This window comes from Magnolia sinica, chromosome 7, assembly GCF_029962835.1.
Source record: "Magnolia sinica isolate HGM2019 chromosome 7, MsV1, whole genome shotgun sequence".
In the NCBI taxonomy this organism is placed as follows: domain Eukaryota; kingdom Viridiplantae; phylum Streptophyta; class Magnoliopsida; order Magnoliales; family Magnoliaceae; genus Magnolia; species Magnolia sinica.
Genome location: NC_080579.1, coordinates 31,059,295 through 31,077,072, shown reverse-complemented (window position 1 = coordinate 31,077,072; position 17,778 = coordinate 31,059,295). Strand labels below are relative to the sequence as shown.

The 17,778-nt window shown below is 40.2% G+C and overlaps 1 protein-coding gene across 5 annotated transcripts in view; it reads right to left on the bottom strand.

The window, feature by feature from the left end:
* LOC131251269 (protein SOSEKI 3) overlaps positions 1 to 11,863 on the bottom strand; it is a 38,465-nt gene extending 26,602 nt beyond the window's left edge. For 2 of the 5 annotated variants that reach the window (XR_009173708.1, XR_009173709.1), the window contains exons 1-4: positions 11,316 to 11,853; positions 9,776 to 9,845; positions 9,564 to 9,679; positions 8,552 to 9,464 (exon numbers count right to left, since the gene is read on the bottom strand). Coding sequence is in view for 3 of the 5 variants with exons in the window: in XM_058251891.1 (XP_058107874.1) it covers positions 8,552 to 9,464; positions 9,564 to 9,679; positions 9,776 to 9,845; positions 11,316 to 11,517 (1,301 nt within the window). In the remaining 2 variants the exon portion in view is untranslated. Of the gene's footprint in view, positions 1 to 8,551; positions 9,465 to 9,563; positions 9,680 to 9,775; positions 9,846 to 11,315 lie in introns of all 5 variants that reach the window. The other 3 variants (XM_058251891.1, XM_058251892.1, XM_058251893.1) reach the window with 3 other exon arrangements.
* Positions 11,864 to 17,778: the final 5,915 nt, after the last annotated feature.

The window sequence follows — 17,778 nt, the reverse complement described above, 5'->3', positions numbered from 1 at the left end:
GATCTGATCGAAAGCCAGAATATTGCGATCACCCCACAGGCTAACACTACGACTCAGGCCAACATCCTCCAAAATTCTCTGCCACCGTATCAAGCATGCCCCAGCTCATCAAGAACCCCTACTAACAATATCAGTCAATGAGAGCCACCCCCGGTCAATCCAGTCCAATGCATTCATTCAATCATTGCCAGCCCAACAACAATACCCCCAAGTTTACAAGGGGCACACCCTGCCAGTCCAATCTCTTCGCTCTTAAATATGCAAGGGGCATCTCCAGCCGGTCCAGTCTCCATGCCCCCGAGTCTACAAGGGGCACACCTTGTCAATCCAATCTCTTCGCTCTTAAATACGCAAGAGGCATCTCCATCCAGTCCAATCTTCATGCCCCCAAGTCTACAGGAGCCACCACCGATCAATCCAGTCCATACATCCTTTGTCTCACAAGGGGCACCACCTGCCTATTCGGCCCCTACTCCAACCCTCATGATCCAAGAAAAAAAGCTCCTTCCCCAATCAACAAACCGCATACCTTAGCAAAATCAGGGCCCAACTTCAATCATGTGGTAACTTTCCAAGAAAGACATTCTAATACTCGAAGCGATTTGCCTAGCTCTACTCAGTCTTCAATCCTTCAAGAGGAGTCTAGGACGAGTGGTTCCCGCTTCCAGGAGAAAGGTCGAGGAAGAGATTAACGTCGAGATCTTGATTAGCCCCAAAGCATCAACCATCACTTTTCAGGTCTCTAACATCACAGCGTCATTTCATCTCCTCCCCGATCGATCTTGGATCCACAGAGTCAATGATATCTCTTCAACTCTTCATCAAAAGGTCAGGTACATTTTTAGAGACAAGACACTGGCCATTCTGGATGATCCCGAACAAACCTTTCTGATAAAAGCAGCCAACCGTCAAGAGCTAGATATCCCGATCATAGACATACAATGCTCCAATGAGGAAATCTCATACCATAGTCTCGAGTTCGAGACTGTGAATTGCATGCCTCTTACACGTCCCATCGGATCAAACTATGTCTTCCCTTCAGTCGGGCACCAACATTTTTATTATTAGCTCGAATATCAAGAAAATGTAGGCATGACAGGACTGGGATATCAACCTCCTAAGGGTGAGGTACCAAAGCACAAATGGACCGAAGGAGGGCAAAGTCGGCAAGGGGAGGTTAATCCCTTTATCCACACATCAATCAAATCCATCAAAGAATGGATCATCTATCCGGTTGGCAGGCCGAGATCCACCATGAAGGATCAAATGAGTGGAATGAGACTAACTGAGCTGCTTGAAAATGACTCAAGCAATGGGGCAAGAATTGCTCCTGATTAACTGGACCACAGTCTGGATCCCACCCGAGCAAGAAGAATCCAAAGACTCACAATGCGTCGGTGATGAGCTGAGGAAAGTGACATCCAACACCAACTCAGAGCCCAATCCCAAACTCATCACGACATTTGGGCACGATAATGAGAGCCCACCTACTGATCCGACTAGCCCTGCCTCCTAAGGGGAGGGAGTGCAGGGCAATAGCTGGTTCGTAATCCCCAAGACGGCACAATAAAAGAAAAAAAAAATGTTTGGCTCCTCGAATAGAATCAGGCAATCCCTGGTTCACATCGTCGTCTTTCTCAAAAAAATCCAAAAGAAAAAAAAAAAAAAACAGAAAATTCCCAAAAGCCAAAAAACATTAGATATTTTCAAAATGCTAAAAAAATTCAGATAGTTGTCAAAATGTCAAAAAATAATATATTTGCCAAAATCCAAAAACAACATAAATTTCTCCAAACACAAAAACAATAGAAAATCTTTAAAAAATCAGAAGCAATAATGTGTCGGGCATGTTTGTCAAAACACTTTACTTTGAAATCGACTCACATGATTTCGATTTAGAGTTAGGAAGCCCAGGATGGGGAAAATGATGATCCGACTCTCAAGCTAGAGGATTCCCTCCGAAAGTTCGAAACAAAGGCCAATGTCGTCACAGATTATTTTGAAATTGTGAGCTTGGGATCCCTTGAGGACTGAATTCAAGCAGAGGATGACAGAATTCCTGAGGCCCGAGGCTATCCAACCTTGCATTCTCCTATGGAAGCCTTACCTAAATCAAATGAAGAACCAATCATACACCATCTGCTATGAAGCCTAAAGTCAAGCCCATCAAGCAAAGTTGTCAAGATCATGTCTGAAGTCCACGACGAAGTCCTACTGATGAACGATGGAGATAATTTATTGCAGCACGTCAGGAAGTGCTTCAAGTATTCGAAGCTTGCATAACAGATCCATGTGCATGCTTCGAGTCTTTATAACCTGGCAACACCCTAACCCCTCTTCATTATGGGGTGTGGACATCATCGAAAGAATGACCCTAAAGGGCATCTAATGGTCATAAGTACATTCTCATGGTAAACAAAAGCGGGCGTCGACAACATCCTACACCATCGGTACGAATGAAAAAGAGAAGTCGAGGAAAATGGTTGGTGGTAATCTCGACACAACCAACTATATCTTGCAGACATAAAGCGCACGGTGATCGCTAGGACGAACGATAAGCAAGTTTGAAAGAAAGGCTAGCAACATGGTAATAATGCATATCTTATCATTGCGCCTACTAGATCCAGGGGGCAAGTCCAAGCCATCCTAGGATGATCCACTGATCGCTCGCGAAGTTCTTCCGGGAGGTGCCCTTTCGTCTCATCATCATTAGAGGCAATCATCTTCCAAAGCCCATCAACGCCGACAACATGGGTAATCCTACCTGACTATGTCAACAACTACAATCGAAAAGCTAAAGTCAAACAACAAGAGGTTAGCATCCTGAGGTACATTCCATCATCATTCCTTCCTTCCAATAAGTGTTCCAAAAAATAAAGGGTAAAAAAAAAAAAAGACAAAAAAAAATGGACGAATAAAGTGCGCAATCCAAAAAAAAAAAAAGTCAAACCCAATGAGTGAGAACACAATTCATCAACTTGTTTCCCCTCAGAATAGTTTAACCCAATGTCAACAGCTTTACGGTCGTGATTGAAGATAAAGTCAGGTAGCTCACCAATCGGCCGGCAATGAATGGAGTCTAGCCTCCCACCTCTGTTACTTTAAAAGAAAAGGAAAAATAACATGTCTAAGCGAAACGGGTGAGGTGAAAACCCAAAAGGGCACCTCGAGTAAAAACAGCGGGCATGTAGCCAACTTGGTGAAAATCTGAAAAGGCACCAAGGGTAAAAAGAGCACAGCTGCCAAGGGGCAGGCAAGAGCAAAGACCCGGGACGTGGTGAAAATCTGAAAGGGCGCCACAGGCAAAAATGACGGGAAAGCCAGCCGTGGTGAAAACCCAAAAGGGCGCTACGGGCAAAAACAACTAGAAAACAAAATAAAAAAATTTAAAAAAAAAAAAAAAAAGTGTAGGTACAGAAGAAGCCAAGGCAACGAGCAAAGTGAAGAAGCACAAGGAAGAGATAAGTCCTGGATCAGAATTCTGTCAGACTCTGCCCAAATCTAAGGGGCATGATCCTAATATGTGCCACTCTCAGGGAACAGAGATCCTTAGTAAACAACTCAAAATACCGGATTCGACATGGGCTAAGTTCAATGTTCTGATTTTATCATCCAAGCACAAGTTCAGACACAAGCAAACACCGACAAATTTGGCACAAACAAAAAATTTCATTCCTTTCAAAAAAGTCTTTCTATACATCACTTTCCTTTCCTTACAAATAAAAAAAAAAAAAACATTCATGCATATACAGGACAAGCAGCCAACAAAGTCGGGGATCCACATTTCAAAGCTCCAGAGGCTGACATTTCAAAGCTCACAAGGCCCACATTTCAAAGCCCACAAGTTCAAAGCCCCAGAGGCCCACGTTTCAGAGCCCACAGGTTCAAAGCCCCAGAGGCCCACATTTCAAAACTCACAAGTTCAAAGCCTTAAAGGCCCACACTTCAAAGCCCGAGAGGCCCACATAAGAAATCATGATTAATGCCCCTATTAATTCATTAGTGGAGGCCATCTGGCTATTCAATCCAGATTGCACAATAAAAACCGAACGACGACGACCGCCCGCGAAATCGGACGAATCTTCCAAAAACATTTTCAAATAAAAACCGTTAGCCCCGCCAACTTATCAGTGGAGGCAACGCGACTGTTTATTTAAACTTGCACAATAAAAGCTACGACGCCCTCCCGCGAGATCAGACGGATGTTTCAAAAAATCCCAAAAAAATATTTTTAATAAAAACCGTTAGCCCCGCCAGCTTATCACTGGAGGCAACACGACTGTTTACTTGCGCAAATAAAAAAACCGAACGACGATGCCCACCTGCGAGATCGAACGGATATTTTCCAAAAAATCAAAAAATATTTCCAAATAAAATCCCCAAGGAGTCTAATTCCAAAGGGAATAGCTTTCAAAAAAAAATTTCAAAAAACGCACGCGGCATGCAATACACTGAGGAATCTTCCATATTCTCTAGTTGCGGTCAGTGCAAACAGCGAAATAAGATTCGATCCCTTCCGGTTTCCCCGGGGGATGATCGAATCCGTACATGATACAAGTACGATTGGCCCGATCTCTATATCTGGACAGTCGTACGAATGCGAGTAAAAATGATTGGATCTATCTCTGGAAAGAATAATCAAACTCAAAGTGAAGACAATCCATTGTAACCAAAGTATCAGCATCAGCAGACTGCATAGCAAAAGATTACCTGCACATACCTAGTCCGGGATGTTCGCAAAATTTAATCGAGTCCAAGTCGGCGTAGTGAGTTCCCTATAAGGCCGCACCAATGCGCAGGGCAGTTAACCACTTTGACGATCAAATGGATCAAATACTCCTAGAGTGATTACGTAGCAAAGGAACGGCAGACCAAACAATACGGGAATCCTCGTAAAGCCGCACCAACGCGCAGAGGCCCTACTTTTCAGACTTACCTTCCAATGCTATAAACAATCTGACGTGAAGGGCTTGTGATTAGTGACCCGTAATGTCGCACCAACGCGCAGGGACAATTAAAACATTTCCCTCAGCCCTCATGATATATGCAAGTCATCTCTTTTCCAAACAGTCAACTGACAATGATACAATGGCAGGCAACACATTCAACTATCCTTTTCTGACCAGAAGGGTGGAGTGTCCACTCGCTTTGGCGCTCGGTTACACGCAACCTCGGCCAAAGAGGGGCATCTGTAGACACCCCACCCAGGCTAGTATCTTGAGAAAGCTAAGACAATCTGGGGACCATGATCATATCCTAAACCAAACCCTAATCCCAGCTTAAACCTAACCCTAGCCTTAACCTTAAACCCAGCCTAACCCTAGCTTAAACCTTAATCCAAACCCTAAACCATCACCCACGCCAAAAGTCAACTTTCATATGGAATTACCCTTATAGTTCACTCTATTTACCATCCTACCAAACCAAAAGTCAACTTTCATATGGAATTACCCCTATAGTTCACTCTATTTACCATCTTACCAAGCCAAAGTCAACTTTCATATGGATTTACCCTTGCGGGTCAACTTATTTTCCATTTTTACCAACTTCACCATCCACCAAGAGCCAATAAGAGCATGCCATGTGGCATTCCTCTCCCCTCAACCAATCATAAGCTGTCATGTCAATATTTACCCCTCTCGAACCCAACAATAACCACATTATCATTAAAGAAGGCTATAAATAGCTATCTCCAATTCACATTTCACACACACTTTCCATTCTTAAAATCCAAGTGCGGGAGAGAGAGAGAGAGAGAGAGAGAGAGGAAGAGAGTGAGGGTGAGAGAGAGCTCCCAAGCCTCTAAGATCAGATTTTTCTAGCCATCTCTTAGCCCCCTCCCTAACCTTCTCAATCCCAAGTCTAGCCCGGATTGATCATGGTGCAACCCATGTCTTAGCCTACTCAAGATCAAGCCAAAGATCTTTTCATTTTATATACAAGCATTCATCATGACATCTATTCCCTTCTCAACCCCCCTGCTTCTCTAGATCTCTAGTGAACGTATGCTCTGTGACTTGCCGTACATCGGATCCTCTCACATCAGAAATTCCTAGTGATCTAGTCCACTTTTCTTTACCTTTTTCCATAAGCATCATCACATCCGCCCTCTAGACACGTTGTTGGATGTATGCTCTGGGCTTGCCAAAATCTCGGATCTTGCCGTATCAGAAATCCACGTGTCTAGTCTTATTTCGACTACATCATTCAACCCTTGAGATTTCCTTACCATACTAAGTAGAGACCGTACATTTGTACGGGCAGAGAGGATGTCTAACACCTTCCCTCTTTGTAACCGAGGTCCCTTACCCGAAATCCCGGATCGCAGACTAGGAGTCAATCCAAGGTAGGAGAATCCTCCAACCTTACGTATTCCGCGGGTTCTAGCCAACTGCAGGATTCTGAGATTAATTGGCTAGTGGCGACTCCAACATCCACAAATCAGCCTAATCACCCCCACCACCTAAACAAAACATATAAATCAGCGTGGGCGCCGATTTCTAGAGTTCACAATAGGAAATCAGATTCATGAGAAATGTGGGCCACATCATGTTGAGAATCTGATGAGAAAATCATTCTTATCTACACATCAATAGGGATACAACATTAAAATTGATGGTCAGTTGATGATATGGATCAGTGTACCGTTATTACCCACCCAATGGGTAGATTGGCCTGATTTTTATGCTAGCTAATCCCCAAGATGTGGCCCGTCTTTTGCACAACTACGATGTCCTACACATCAGACATGTTATCAGGAAAGAACTGGGTTCATGTAAAAGTTAATATGCCACTCACTTTACATGATTTTTCTCTTTTGGAGTATATGATGCCTACTGAGTTTTCACAATTCTTTTTCTACGTTGCAACTCAAGATAGCCATCACGTGTTGCTTGCCAAATTGGGGCCCACATGCTCAGATTCACCAATGATTTGAACTGTCCATGTTGTGGGTACTAACATTAGTAAGTCGTGTTCAAATAATCATGCTTCATGATAATTCTAACCTTTGTAGAGCCATTAAAAAAACCATTTCAACATCACAAATTCATCTAGACATAATGATGGTTAGAATCATCTAATCAGTTTGAGCTTCTTAAGTTCGTCCACATATTATAGAATCCAAAACATGGACAGTTCTGATCATCTAACCACCTCAGCATGTTGGCCCAATGGAGCAACACATGCTAGCTATCCTGAGCTGCAGTACGTAGAATCAAAGCAAACTTGAGTTTCCATTATCAGTTGATAACTTTGTGGGAATGATGATACGGTGGAGCGCAGAGAACAGGAGCAAGGTAGATGCCTATCTCCAAAGTGCATGTCGCAAGGTTATCTATATATCTAAACTGTACATCTGTACATATAGTGGGCCTATACATGGATGGTCGAAGTTTTGCAAATCACACGTCACACAATGTCAAACTGTACATCTAGTGGACCTTCTATTTTTCTTTAGTTTTTTCACTTAGTGTTACTGTTAACCACCATCTAGTTTTGATTTTCTTTAAAACCTGTGAATCGGATTTATAGGGTCATACTTTAAGTATGTGACATCCATAATAAGACCCTTACCCACTAGATGAAAGGTCTTGCTCGATACATTGATCTGACACTAGTACTGTTGAGAGATGGCTATAAAGTATCTCATTTTGCTTGATACTATTGCAACACATCCCTTGCATTAAATGGGGAAAGAGAATGAGGGATAAGACACAACCCTCTCCAGATTCCAGATATCAGTTTTGAGAGGGAGAGGGAGAGGGAGAGAGAGTAGCTAGAGACAGTCGCCGTAATTTGTTTGCAGATTGGAAACAATGCTTAGAGTTAGATATTCTTAAAGAAATGCATCTTTTTATAGCAGTTTTTTTTTTTTTTTCAAAAACTGTCACTTTCTACCTTTCTACGTGTTTTATTCGTGTTTAGCTTTAATTGTGCTTTAACCAGATGCATAAAATATACTGTTTTTAAGTAATTTTTTGCATCTTCAAAGAAAAAAGGCCGTAGTAAATGGCATATTGCTAACTATGAGGGCAACTACTGTACACAATATACATTCAGACTAACTTTTATAGACACTGATTGCTGATTCAAATCCTCAGCAAAAAGATCAATCAAAAGTCCAAATTTTCTTCAACAAAATTTACTAAAGACTTAAAGGGTTAACTTTATGTAAATGAAATCACTGTGTGTCTTCACAAGAAAGAGAGAATTCAGTGAAGGAAAATATGCCAGTTGGAGTATTAACAAAGCAAATGTTTAGATATCTTCTGGAAAATCTAGAAGCAGATGTTTATATATCTTCTGGAAAATCTGTGAGAGGGAGCGGTTTTCATGCTACCTGTTGACTACTTCTCATGATTATTGACCATCACTGATTGTGTTTTCTCTTCCATATCCGAAGTGAGACAGCAATGGGACCTTCTCATTCTAAATGTCCCACTTGCCATGTGGGAAGAGAAAATGGGAAACCAGAAACTCAATATTATCAGAAATGCAAAAACAGATGAGTTCCACTCTCAGCTAGAGAAAAAGAAGTGATAGGTGCTACCTGTCAGCATTGTAGGAGGATGAGCGTTTAAGGCTGGCAAGTCCTCCTCCTTGTTCTTCCTTGTGCTTCGTAGTCTCAATCAAGCTCCCACTGAAATACTCCTTGTCTTCTAATCTCAGCCCCATCAGCCTCGGATTCTCTGACAGGCAGTCGAGTTCCCCTAGCATGATTGAACTAGAGAAGAACGGGGAGTGGAATTTCGTCTGAGTGAACCTTGGCTTGTAAGTAGGAACAATGCCGAAGCTGTGGTGATCTTTCACAGAGATGGACCCACAAGAAATCAGCTGCATCAGGACATTAGAAGCTTTGAGCTTTGTATTCAAGGGGATGCAAAGCTCCTCCTCTTCGAGTATACGAAAACTGTTCATCTTGGTAGCCTCAGCTCTAATCAGGGACTCCAACGTCTCTGTCTTCCTCTCAGAAGAAGAAGTGCTCGAGGAGGATGGAGGTGGGGAAATCTCATCCCTGCCGAGCTCAGCCTTCTCCTTCAACTGTGGAATCTGATTCTGGTGACTACCATGCGTTTCAAGGCCTAACAACTCATCGTCAGTCGAAACACCCCTAGTACAAGTATCTGGGGCTCGATCTGTCCTTCTTCTATCATCAGTCTGAGTGGAAGCATCAGTCCCACCATCAGCCTTGTAAACCTTGTACTCTGTCCAGGTCAGAGAACTACCCGGTAAGGGATTCTTTCTGGCTCCAGACTCTGGAGACATGATGGAGGGACTCTTGGGGTGGTGGTGGTGCAGTGGAGGGGAGCATTGATCTTCTTGATTAGATCTCGTCTCTCTCCCAACTATACCAGAAGATGAAGAAGAAGCTTCTTGGCTTCTGGAGGAAGATGCCACCAGTTCTTGCAGCTGTTTCGGATTCTGTGGTGACTTGGCATTGTTGACACCAGAATGGAAACGATCTGGAAATGGGCAAAAAAATTTACAGAGAAAATTCCATTCACATTCGAATTCCTCCGATGAGTTTAGAATTTGGTATTGAGAAGACTAAAAACAGATACCTGAATGAGGATCTTCCAAGAGCTCAGAACCTTTGAGAACGTATTCATTTCCATGACAAGGAAGAATCATGTCATCTTCACAAAGGTCGTGCCAAACGAACCCATTCTTGTAGCTTCTGCATCATCAATTGATGGATTAAAGTTTTGAGAAAACAAAACAAAAGAATGGGGGGTTGGAATAGCATCTCCGGATGGGTAGAAAGAAATCCCACCTCTTACAAGACCACGAGTACATGGCAGGCATGCCTTTCCCTCTCAGAACGTTAAGCCGATCGATAAAATCTGAGAAAATTCATGGAACAGTAGTAGAGTAACAACAACAACAACAACGAGTCAAGTTTGCTGTCAGTGACTAACAGAAAACTTCCCTACTGTGTACGGAATTTGTAAGTGTCAGCCAAGATTGTGCCTCCCACCATGGATGGATTGTGCCCAAAGAATCTCCTCACTCAGATGCTCATGCAAAATACGTGGTTAAGAAGAAAAGACTAACAATCTGCATTGAACAGGAAATGGCAAAAGATTGGGAAGCTAGGATCTTACAATTAGAGTGAATTTGGATATTGGTCTATCATTATGGGGGCCATCAGATCAATGGCTTGGGTAACCCAATCATGGAACCCACAGGAACAAACTCCATTATGCTAATGGGAAAACTGCCTCTATAACAATAACAACAATAATAACACGGGGAAGAAAGAACTTGAAATCAACAGGTGCACAACAGGGAAGTTCCATGTTTGTCACAAACAAGGAACACAGCCAACAACAACAAGGGTTAAGTTTTCTGTTAGCGACTAATAGAACTTCCTTACTGTACACAGAATTTGTAAATGTGGGGCTGAGATTGTGGCTCCCAACATGGATGGATCGTGCCCAAAGAGTCTACTCAGACACTACATTTTCAATGTCAGCATGCAAAATACATGGTTAAGAAGAAACAGACCAACAATCCACATTCAATGGGAAATGGCAAAAGATTGGGAAGCTAAGTTCTTACAATCAGAAAGAATCAGGTAATGGTCTGTCATTATGGGGGCCATCAGATCAATGGCCTGGGCAACCCAATCAGGGAACCCACGGGAACAAACTCTGTTGTGCTAATGGGGAACACTGCCTCTATAACAATAACAACAATAATAAAACAGAGAGGAAAGAACATGAAATCAACAGGTACACAACGGGGAAGTTCCATGTTCGTCACAAACAGGGAACTCGAACAACAACAACAACAATGGAGAAGTTCCCCGTTTGTGATGAACAGGGAACTCGAACAACAACAACAACAACCACAACAACAACAACAACAACAACAACAACAACAGGGACGGGTTTGCAGTTGGTGCCTGATAGAAAACTTCCATACTGTGCACAGAATTTGTTCATGTGGGGCCGAGATTGTAGCTCCCACCATGTATGGACTACCCGAAGAATCTCCTCACTCAGATGCAAATGTTTTAATTGTTGGCATCCAAATACATAGTTAAGAAGAAACAGACAAACATTCTACATTCGATTAAAAATGGCAAAAGATTAGGAAGCAAGGATCATACCACTGGAGTGAATTTGGGTAATAGTCACATCCATGGTGGGGTCCATTAGATCAATTGCTTGCAAATAACAAACTCTGTTAGTCACTAACAGGGAACGCTGCCAATACAACAACAACAAAACATAGAGTGGAAAGAACTCGAAATCACTAAACTAAGAAAGAATTAAAACTGCTACTTGTTAAGTTCTTGATAGACCAACCTCTCAAGTAGAGGCCCTGGGGCGACGAGAGCGGAACTTCGATGAAATGAGGATGCTCCAGATGCCGATTTCTGCAGAGGTAATAAACCACCGGGACTTTCCTAACCTGCTGCAGCTGCGGCTGCTCCTTTGGCGATCGCAACGTCCACACCCTCGTCCTCTCAGGGCTCGTCTGCCTGTACTTGCTCATCCGACCCTCCATCTCCTCTCCAATTCCAACTGAAACCTACCTGATCTTTAACCCGAGTCCGTAGAATCGTAGAATCGGAAGGGCTGCGAATCCAACGGCTAATCCTCTCAGGATTAAAGTAAAACTATCGATTTCTAACAATCCTACCATCAAAACTTCAATCTGAGAAGAAATGATTAAGAGAATCTTACAAGACGCTGTGAACGAAATAAATAATAATAATCTTCCTGAGAATGAGAAATATATCTAAAAGAATTCCTACAAATCTAATATCTCTGCATTTCAATATTGGCAGAAGAGAATGACACAAGTACAGAAAATAAGCGGCTTGGGATGAAATCTGAAAACCTTCCAGAGAAAATAAGAAGGAAAAAAGGGGATTTTCCGTAAGCCGCCCATCTTTTGGTCGATGGACTAAAAACCGTTGCTTTTAAATTATTTATCCGAAACAGTCTTTTACATGCACCGCTAGCCCTGGAACCACGCGAATTGAGTCTCCACTGTAGTTTAACCAGGGTATTATCGTATTGACGAAATTACCCTTGTCAGTTTAATAAATGGAACTTAAATCTACGTAATGAAGTGGGGCCGACTTCCATCATACTCGTTGCGAATCTGAGCCACACATCATTTTTGCCACCTCATTTTAAGATGTGGGTCCAAAATTTATGGAGTTTTAATGCACGCGTAGTTCTCGTGACAAGAAAGAGTGCGTCGTAACTTACTACCGTTGAAACTATCAATGGTCTATTTTTAATGCTTTTATGTCATTCAAACAGTTGAAAAGGCATTCCCAACTGGGTTCAGAAGGTCATTCCTAGTTGCCTGAAAATAACTACCAAATTTTACCCTGATCCAAAATGTTTGTGGAACCATGAAAGCCTGAAGAGCCTATAATCAACATACACTGTTTTCAGCCGTGTGGCCCACCTTTGCTTCGGATTTTGATTTTATTTTTCCCATCGATAAATTAATATGAGGAAAATGGTGGATGGATAGGATTTTTTGGCTTTAAAAAAAAAAAAAACGGAGAGGCATGACCAATTCACATCCACATCTTACCTGACAGTGACAGGTGACGTTTTCGTGTTTTGGTGCAGCCACGTTAATTTTGATGGGCCCACCTTGATTATGTTTGTCGGAAATCCAAATCATTCATCATTATAGCTATCTCATCTTAGGGCGTGTGCCAAAACCCAGGCAGATTCAATGCAAAGGTGGGTCCAACAACAAGAAAATGCCGGTTTCAAAGGCCAATAAACACTATTACCTGCCGTATGACCCAACTAAGCTTCAGATAGGGATAATTTTTTGCCCAATACATAAATTCATATGAAGAAAATGATGGACAGATCGGATTTTTTGAAAAGAATACAATGGGGCCCATGATCATGAACGCCGATTGCATCCTACTCCGCCTGAAGGGATTATGTGGGGCCCACCATGATGTAAGTGTTTTATCCACACGGTTCATCGTTTTCCTCATTTCATTTTACTACATTATATAAAAAATGAAGCAGGTCCAAGGCTAAAGTGAACCACAAAGTGGGGATTGAATGTCCACCATTAAAAACTTACTGGGAGCTAGAGAAGTTTCGGATCAAGTTGATATTTGCTTTTTTCACTTCATCCGCGTCTACACGACCTTATGAATCGGTTGGATGGTATAAAAAAAAAAAAAAAGATCACGGTATCCCTTGAAAAGGTTTCAAGGGTGAGTGTCATTATCAATGCAGTTTCCTTTGGTGTGGTCCACTGGAGCTATGGACCTGCCTCATTTATAGGATCGAACCTTAAAATGATCTCAAAAAAGTGATGAAAGACATGGATAAAACACTTACATCAAGGTGGACCCCGAGAGCCCTGCTCGGATAGATTACTGTCCGGGCAGGGGTAGGATGCAATCCACATCCCATGATCATGACCTCCCAGTTGAATCGACCAATGTCTTATCATCATCCACTTTAGAGAACTTATCAAACCTTGGCACCATTAAATAAAAATTAACCTGCCATTAGCATATATGCTGTGAAAAATAGTTGATTAAAAAATATTTTAAATAAAAAATCTCGGGCTCGATGTGAGGGGTGGGCATATGAGTCAATGTGGCTATGAAGGCTCTAGTAGCGCACTTTATACTTCACATGTACGCATCGTGCTGCAGATGGGTCACTCCCTCACAACCTTACATGAACCGATGCAAGACAAGTACGAGTCGCATTGCAATAGAGGTTATGAGTATGTGGCCGGAGCGCTGTGGGCAAGTGGTCTAAATGAGATCAATCTGTCTTTTATAAAGACTCGAAACTAGCCATTTGATCAAGGTGTAACTGTACATGTAGTATTACACTAGACCATGCAGAAAGTGTTGCATGTGGCTAGCCCAACAGTCATAAAACGACTAGCCAATGAGTCCAAACAGCTAGCATGCAGCGGCTAGTTGTCCCACATGCATAACGGTCAGAAATAGCCAATATAATGACTAGTTTCTCACCAACAGCCATAAACAGTCATATAGAGTTATGACCCTCAACCAAAACATCCAGCAATCCTGGCCTATATAAACAGTACATGGGTGGTTCATTGGACCATCATCAACCACTCAAATCACTCTTACATAAAACCCAATAAGAAAAGATCTAGTGACTTCTGATCAAGTCAACAAGGTTTAATACGAACCTTAGCCAGCAGTCCTCGAGAGATAGATTACAGCAATGGTCTAAACTAGCTAAAAATTTTCTAATCTTCTCTCTTATCTAAGATTTTATTTTATTTTATCCGCCAGACAAAATTGTGTACATAGAGTTCCATTCATGGTTTTTCGTGCCTGCTGAACGTAGAACCACATACAAGCTCCTCGTATCCTAGAAACTATTTGCCTGTAACCTATCAGTAGTCTCGATCACTTTGAGAATGGGTGAATAATGCTTTAAGGACAGCGTGATCACAAGTGCTTCAGCCTGTCCTCAACATTTCGATTTCTTTTATTATTTTACAGAAATTATAAATCTGTAATTTGCACTAACAGTCTTAAAATGTTATTACTATGGAAACTTAGTGCGTACGTATATTCCATCAAGCTAATAACCCAGGACCTTATTTATCTCAATTGGTTTGATGAAACCAATTTTACAAGGTAGCGAGATAAGATAAAGTTTCTTCTGATAACCTTAAAGATTTATTACATCTTATATCCAAATCTACAGCCGCTGCCCGAAGCAATCGACGAGGACACATTCGAACAGATTGCTGCATGTAATAAATGAGCTGAAGATGAATTCTTGTGCCGTGGACATATACTAAATGCGCTCTCTGATCAATTGTACAATCTATACACACAAACGTCATCTAAAAAAGAAATTTGGACCACCCTGGAGTTCAAATACAAGGCTGAAAAAGAAGATACCAACAAATTCCTAATAGTTAGGTACTTCGACTATAACATGATAGATAATAAACCGTTGTTATCCCAAATCTAAGAATTGTAACTAATTATGAATAAAATTAAGGATATTAAAATTGATCTTCCTAAATCATTCCAAGTCAGGGCTATTATCGCAAAATTATCCCCGATATGGAAAGTCTATATAAAAAAAGTTGCTGCATAAGACTGAGGACTACACATTGGAACAAATTCAGAAACATTTGTGAATTTAGGAAGAATCTTGCAACCGCGATAAGAAAGCTGAAAATTACAATTCATTGTCCAAATTATATGCAGTAGAAAACACTCATAACAACAATCCCGAAAGGAACATTTCCCTAAAATCCAATAAAGAAAAATTCAAAAAAATACAGAAGAATAACAGAAAGTTCAAAGGCCCTTGCCATGTATATGGAAAAACCAGGCATTATGATCAAGTCTATCGATATCTCCAATCAAATAAAGAAGTAAGTGCAGTAAAAGACAATATAGTGGCAATGATCACTAAAGTTAATACAGTCCAAGGAAAAGTTTACAGTTGATGGTACGATATTACAATCACAGTACAGATCAACTTTCAAAACTTATGAGGATGTGATCAATGGTCAAGAAGTCCAAATGAGTAATGAAGTTCGATCGAAGGTCGTTGGCAAAGGAACCGTGGAATTAGTGTTTACCTCTAGAAAGAATGTGATCTTGACAAATGTGCTACACATCCCAGACATGAGGCAAAACGTAGTTTTTGGGGATCTTTTGGCAGAACCTGTAATACGGGTAGTATATAAGTCAGACAAGCCGATTTGTCAATAAATGAAAATTTTGTCAGTAAAGGATATGCTTGTAACAAAATGCTTAAGTTTTCATTGATTGAAAATAGTACTTCTGCGTATATGGTTGAATTTATTGCATTATGGAATGGAAGATTAGCACATATAGGGTATAGTACATTAAAATTCATGGCTAAAAATAGTTTAGTTTCATACAGATATAATGAGAACGATAAATGTGAAGTATGCATACGGTTCAAAATGAGAAAGAAACCATTTGTAAGTATCAAAAGGTCATCTCAAGTATTGGATCTTGTGCATAATTATATCTGTGAGTTGAATGACATTCTTACGCGTGGAGGTAGAATGTACTTTATAACATTTATTGACAATTACTCTAGATACGTATATGTATACCTATTAAAGAGCAAAGATAAACTGCTAACTATATTCAAAATATATAAAGCAAGAGTAGAAAATCAAGTAAATAAGAAAAAAAAAATCTCCATAGTGACAAAGGGGGATAATACTTCTCGAATGAATTCTCTAACTTATATAAAAAATGTGGATTAATACACTAATGTACTACACAATACATACCGCAACAAAATGGTGCAGCAGAAAGGAAAAATAAGACATTAGTAGAGATGATCAACTCAATGTCAATATAAGCAAAGTTGCTACTAAGTCTATGGGGTGAAGCACTGCTTGCAGCGTGTCACATTCTAAATAGAATTTCTTATAAGAAAAATAAAACATCACCATATAAGATATGGAAATGTAGACAACATAACCTATAGTATCTTAAAGTGTGGAAGTATCTCACTTATTGTAGGACTCTTGATCCCAAAATAATCAAGTTAGGACCCAGAAATATCAAGTGCGCCTTCGTAGGATATACACAAAATAGTAAAGCATATAAAGTCCTAGATCTAGAGTCTGACACTATTATAAAATGCAGAGATATTGAGTTATTTGAAAACTCATGATCCTTGGATTCAAAGGATAATAAAATTCAAACTCTCAATAGAGAATCATGAGTAAAGCTCCACAAAAGGTGAAAGCTCCGAGCAAACCTCATAGGATTCAGAGGGTAAGAGTAGAAAAGAGTCTTAACTCTGATCAGATAAACTCTCATCATAACTTTTTTTATCTTATAAAAAGTGATAGAGAAAATGTTATCAAAAAGATACTTATAGTAGTGACTATAGAAGATGACCCTAAAACATTCAGTGATATTATGTCTTCTAAAAACATAGCTTTTTAAAAGGAAGCCATTAACGATAAAACGGAATCCATAGTATCAAATCAAACATATAAAGTAGTGAACTTACCTCTTGGTTCTAATCCCATAGGATGTAAGTAGGTATTTAGGAGAAATATGACATTAATGAGACTATCCAAACCTTTAGAACTAAATTAGTAGCTAAGGAGTTTAGACAAAATAATGAATAGATTATTTTGACATATATTCCCTAGTGGCTAGGATAACATTCATTAGGATTTTATTTGCACCAACATCCGTACATCATCTCCAATCCACTAAATGGATGTAAAGAATACTTTCCTAAATGGTGACCTCAATGATGAAGCATACATGGAACAACCCGAAGGGTTCTTTCTATTAGAAAATGATAATAGAGTTTGTAGATTGATTAAATATTTGTATGGACTAAAATAAGCACCTAAACAGTAGCATAAGAAGTTTGATTCAAAAATACTATCTCATGGTTTCATGCATAATGTAGCTGACAAATACATATATTCTAAAGTTAATGGTAACTATGTAATTATTATTTGTCTGTATGATAATGACATGTTAATAATAATTAATAATAATTAAAATAAAAAAGTTTCTGTCTTCCATATTCAAAATGAATGATCTTGGACAAGTAGATACCATCATGAGTATCAAAGTTAAAAAATATAGTAGGGGTTATACATTGTGTCAATCTTATTATGTATAGAAGATACTAAATAAGTTTAACCATTTAAAAATAAAAGAAGCAAAAAACCTCATTTGATCCAAGTATCAAACCGAATGAGAATAAAGGAAGATCAGTTGCATAACTTGAGTATGCA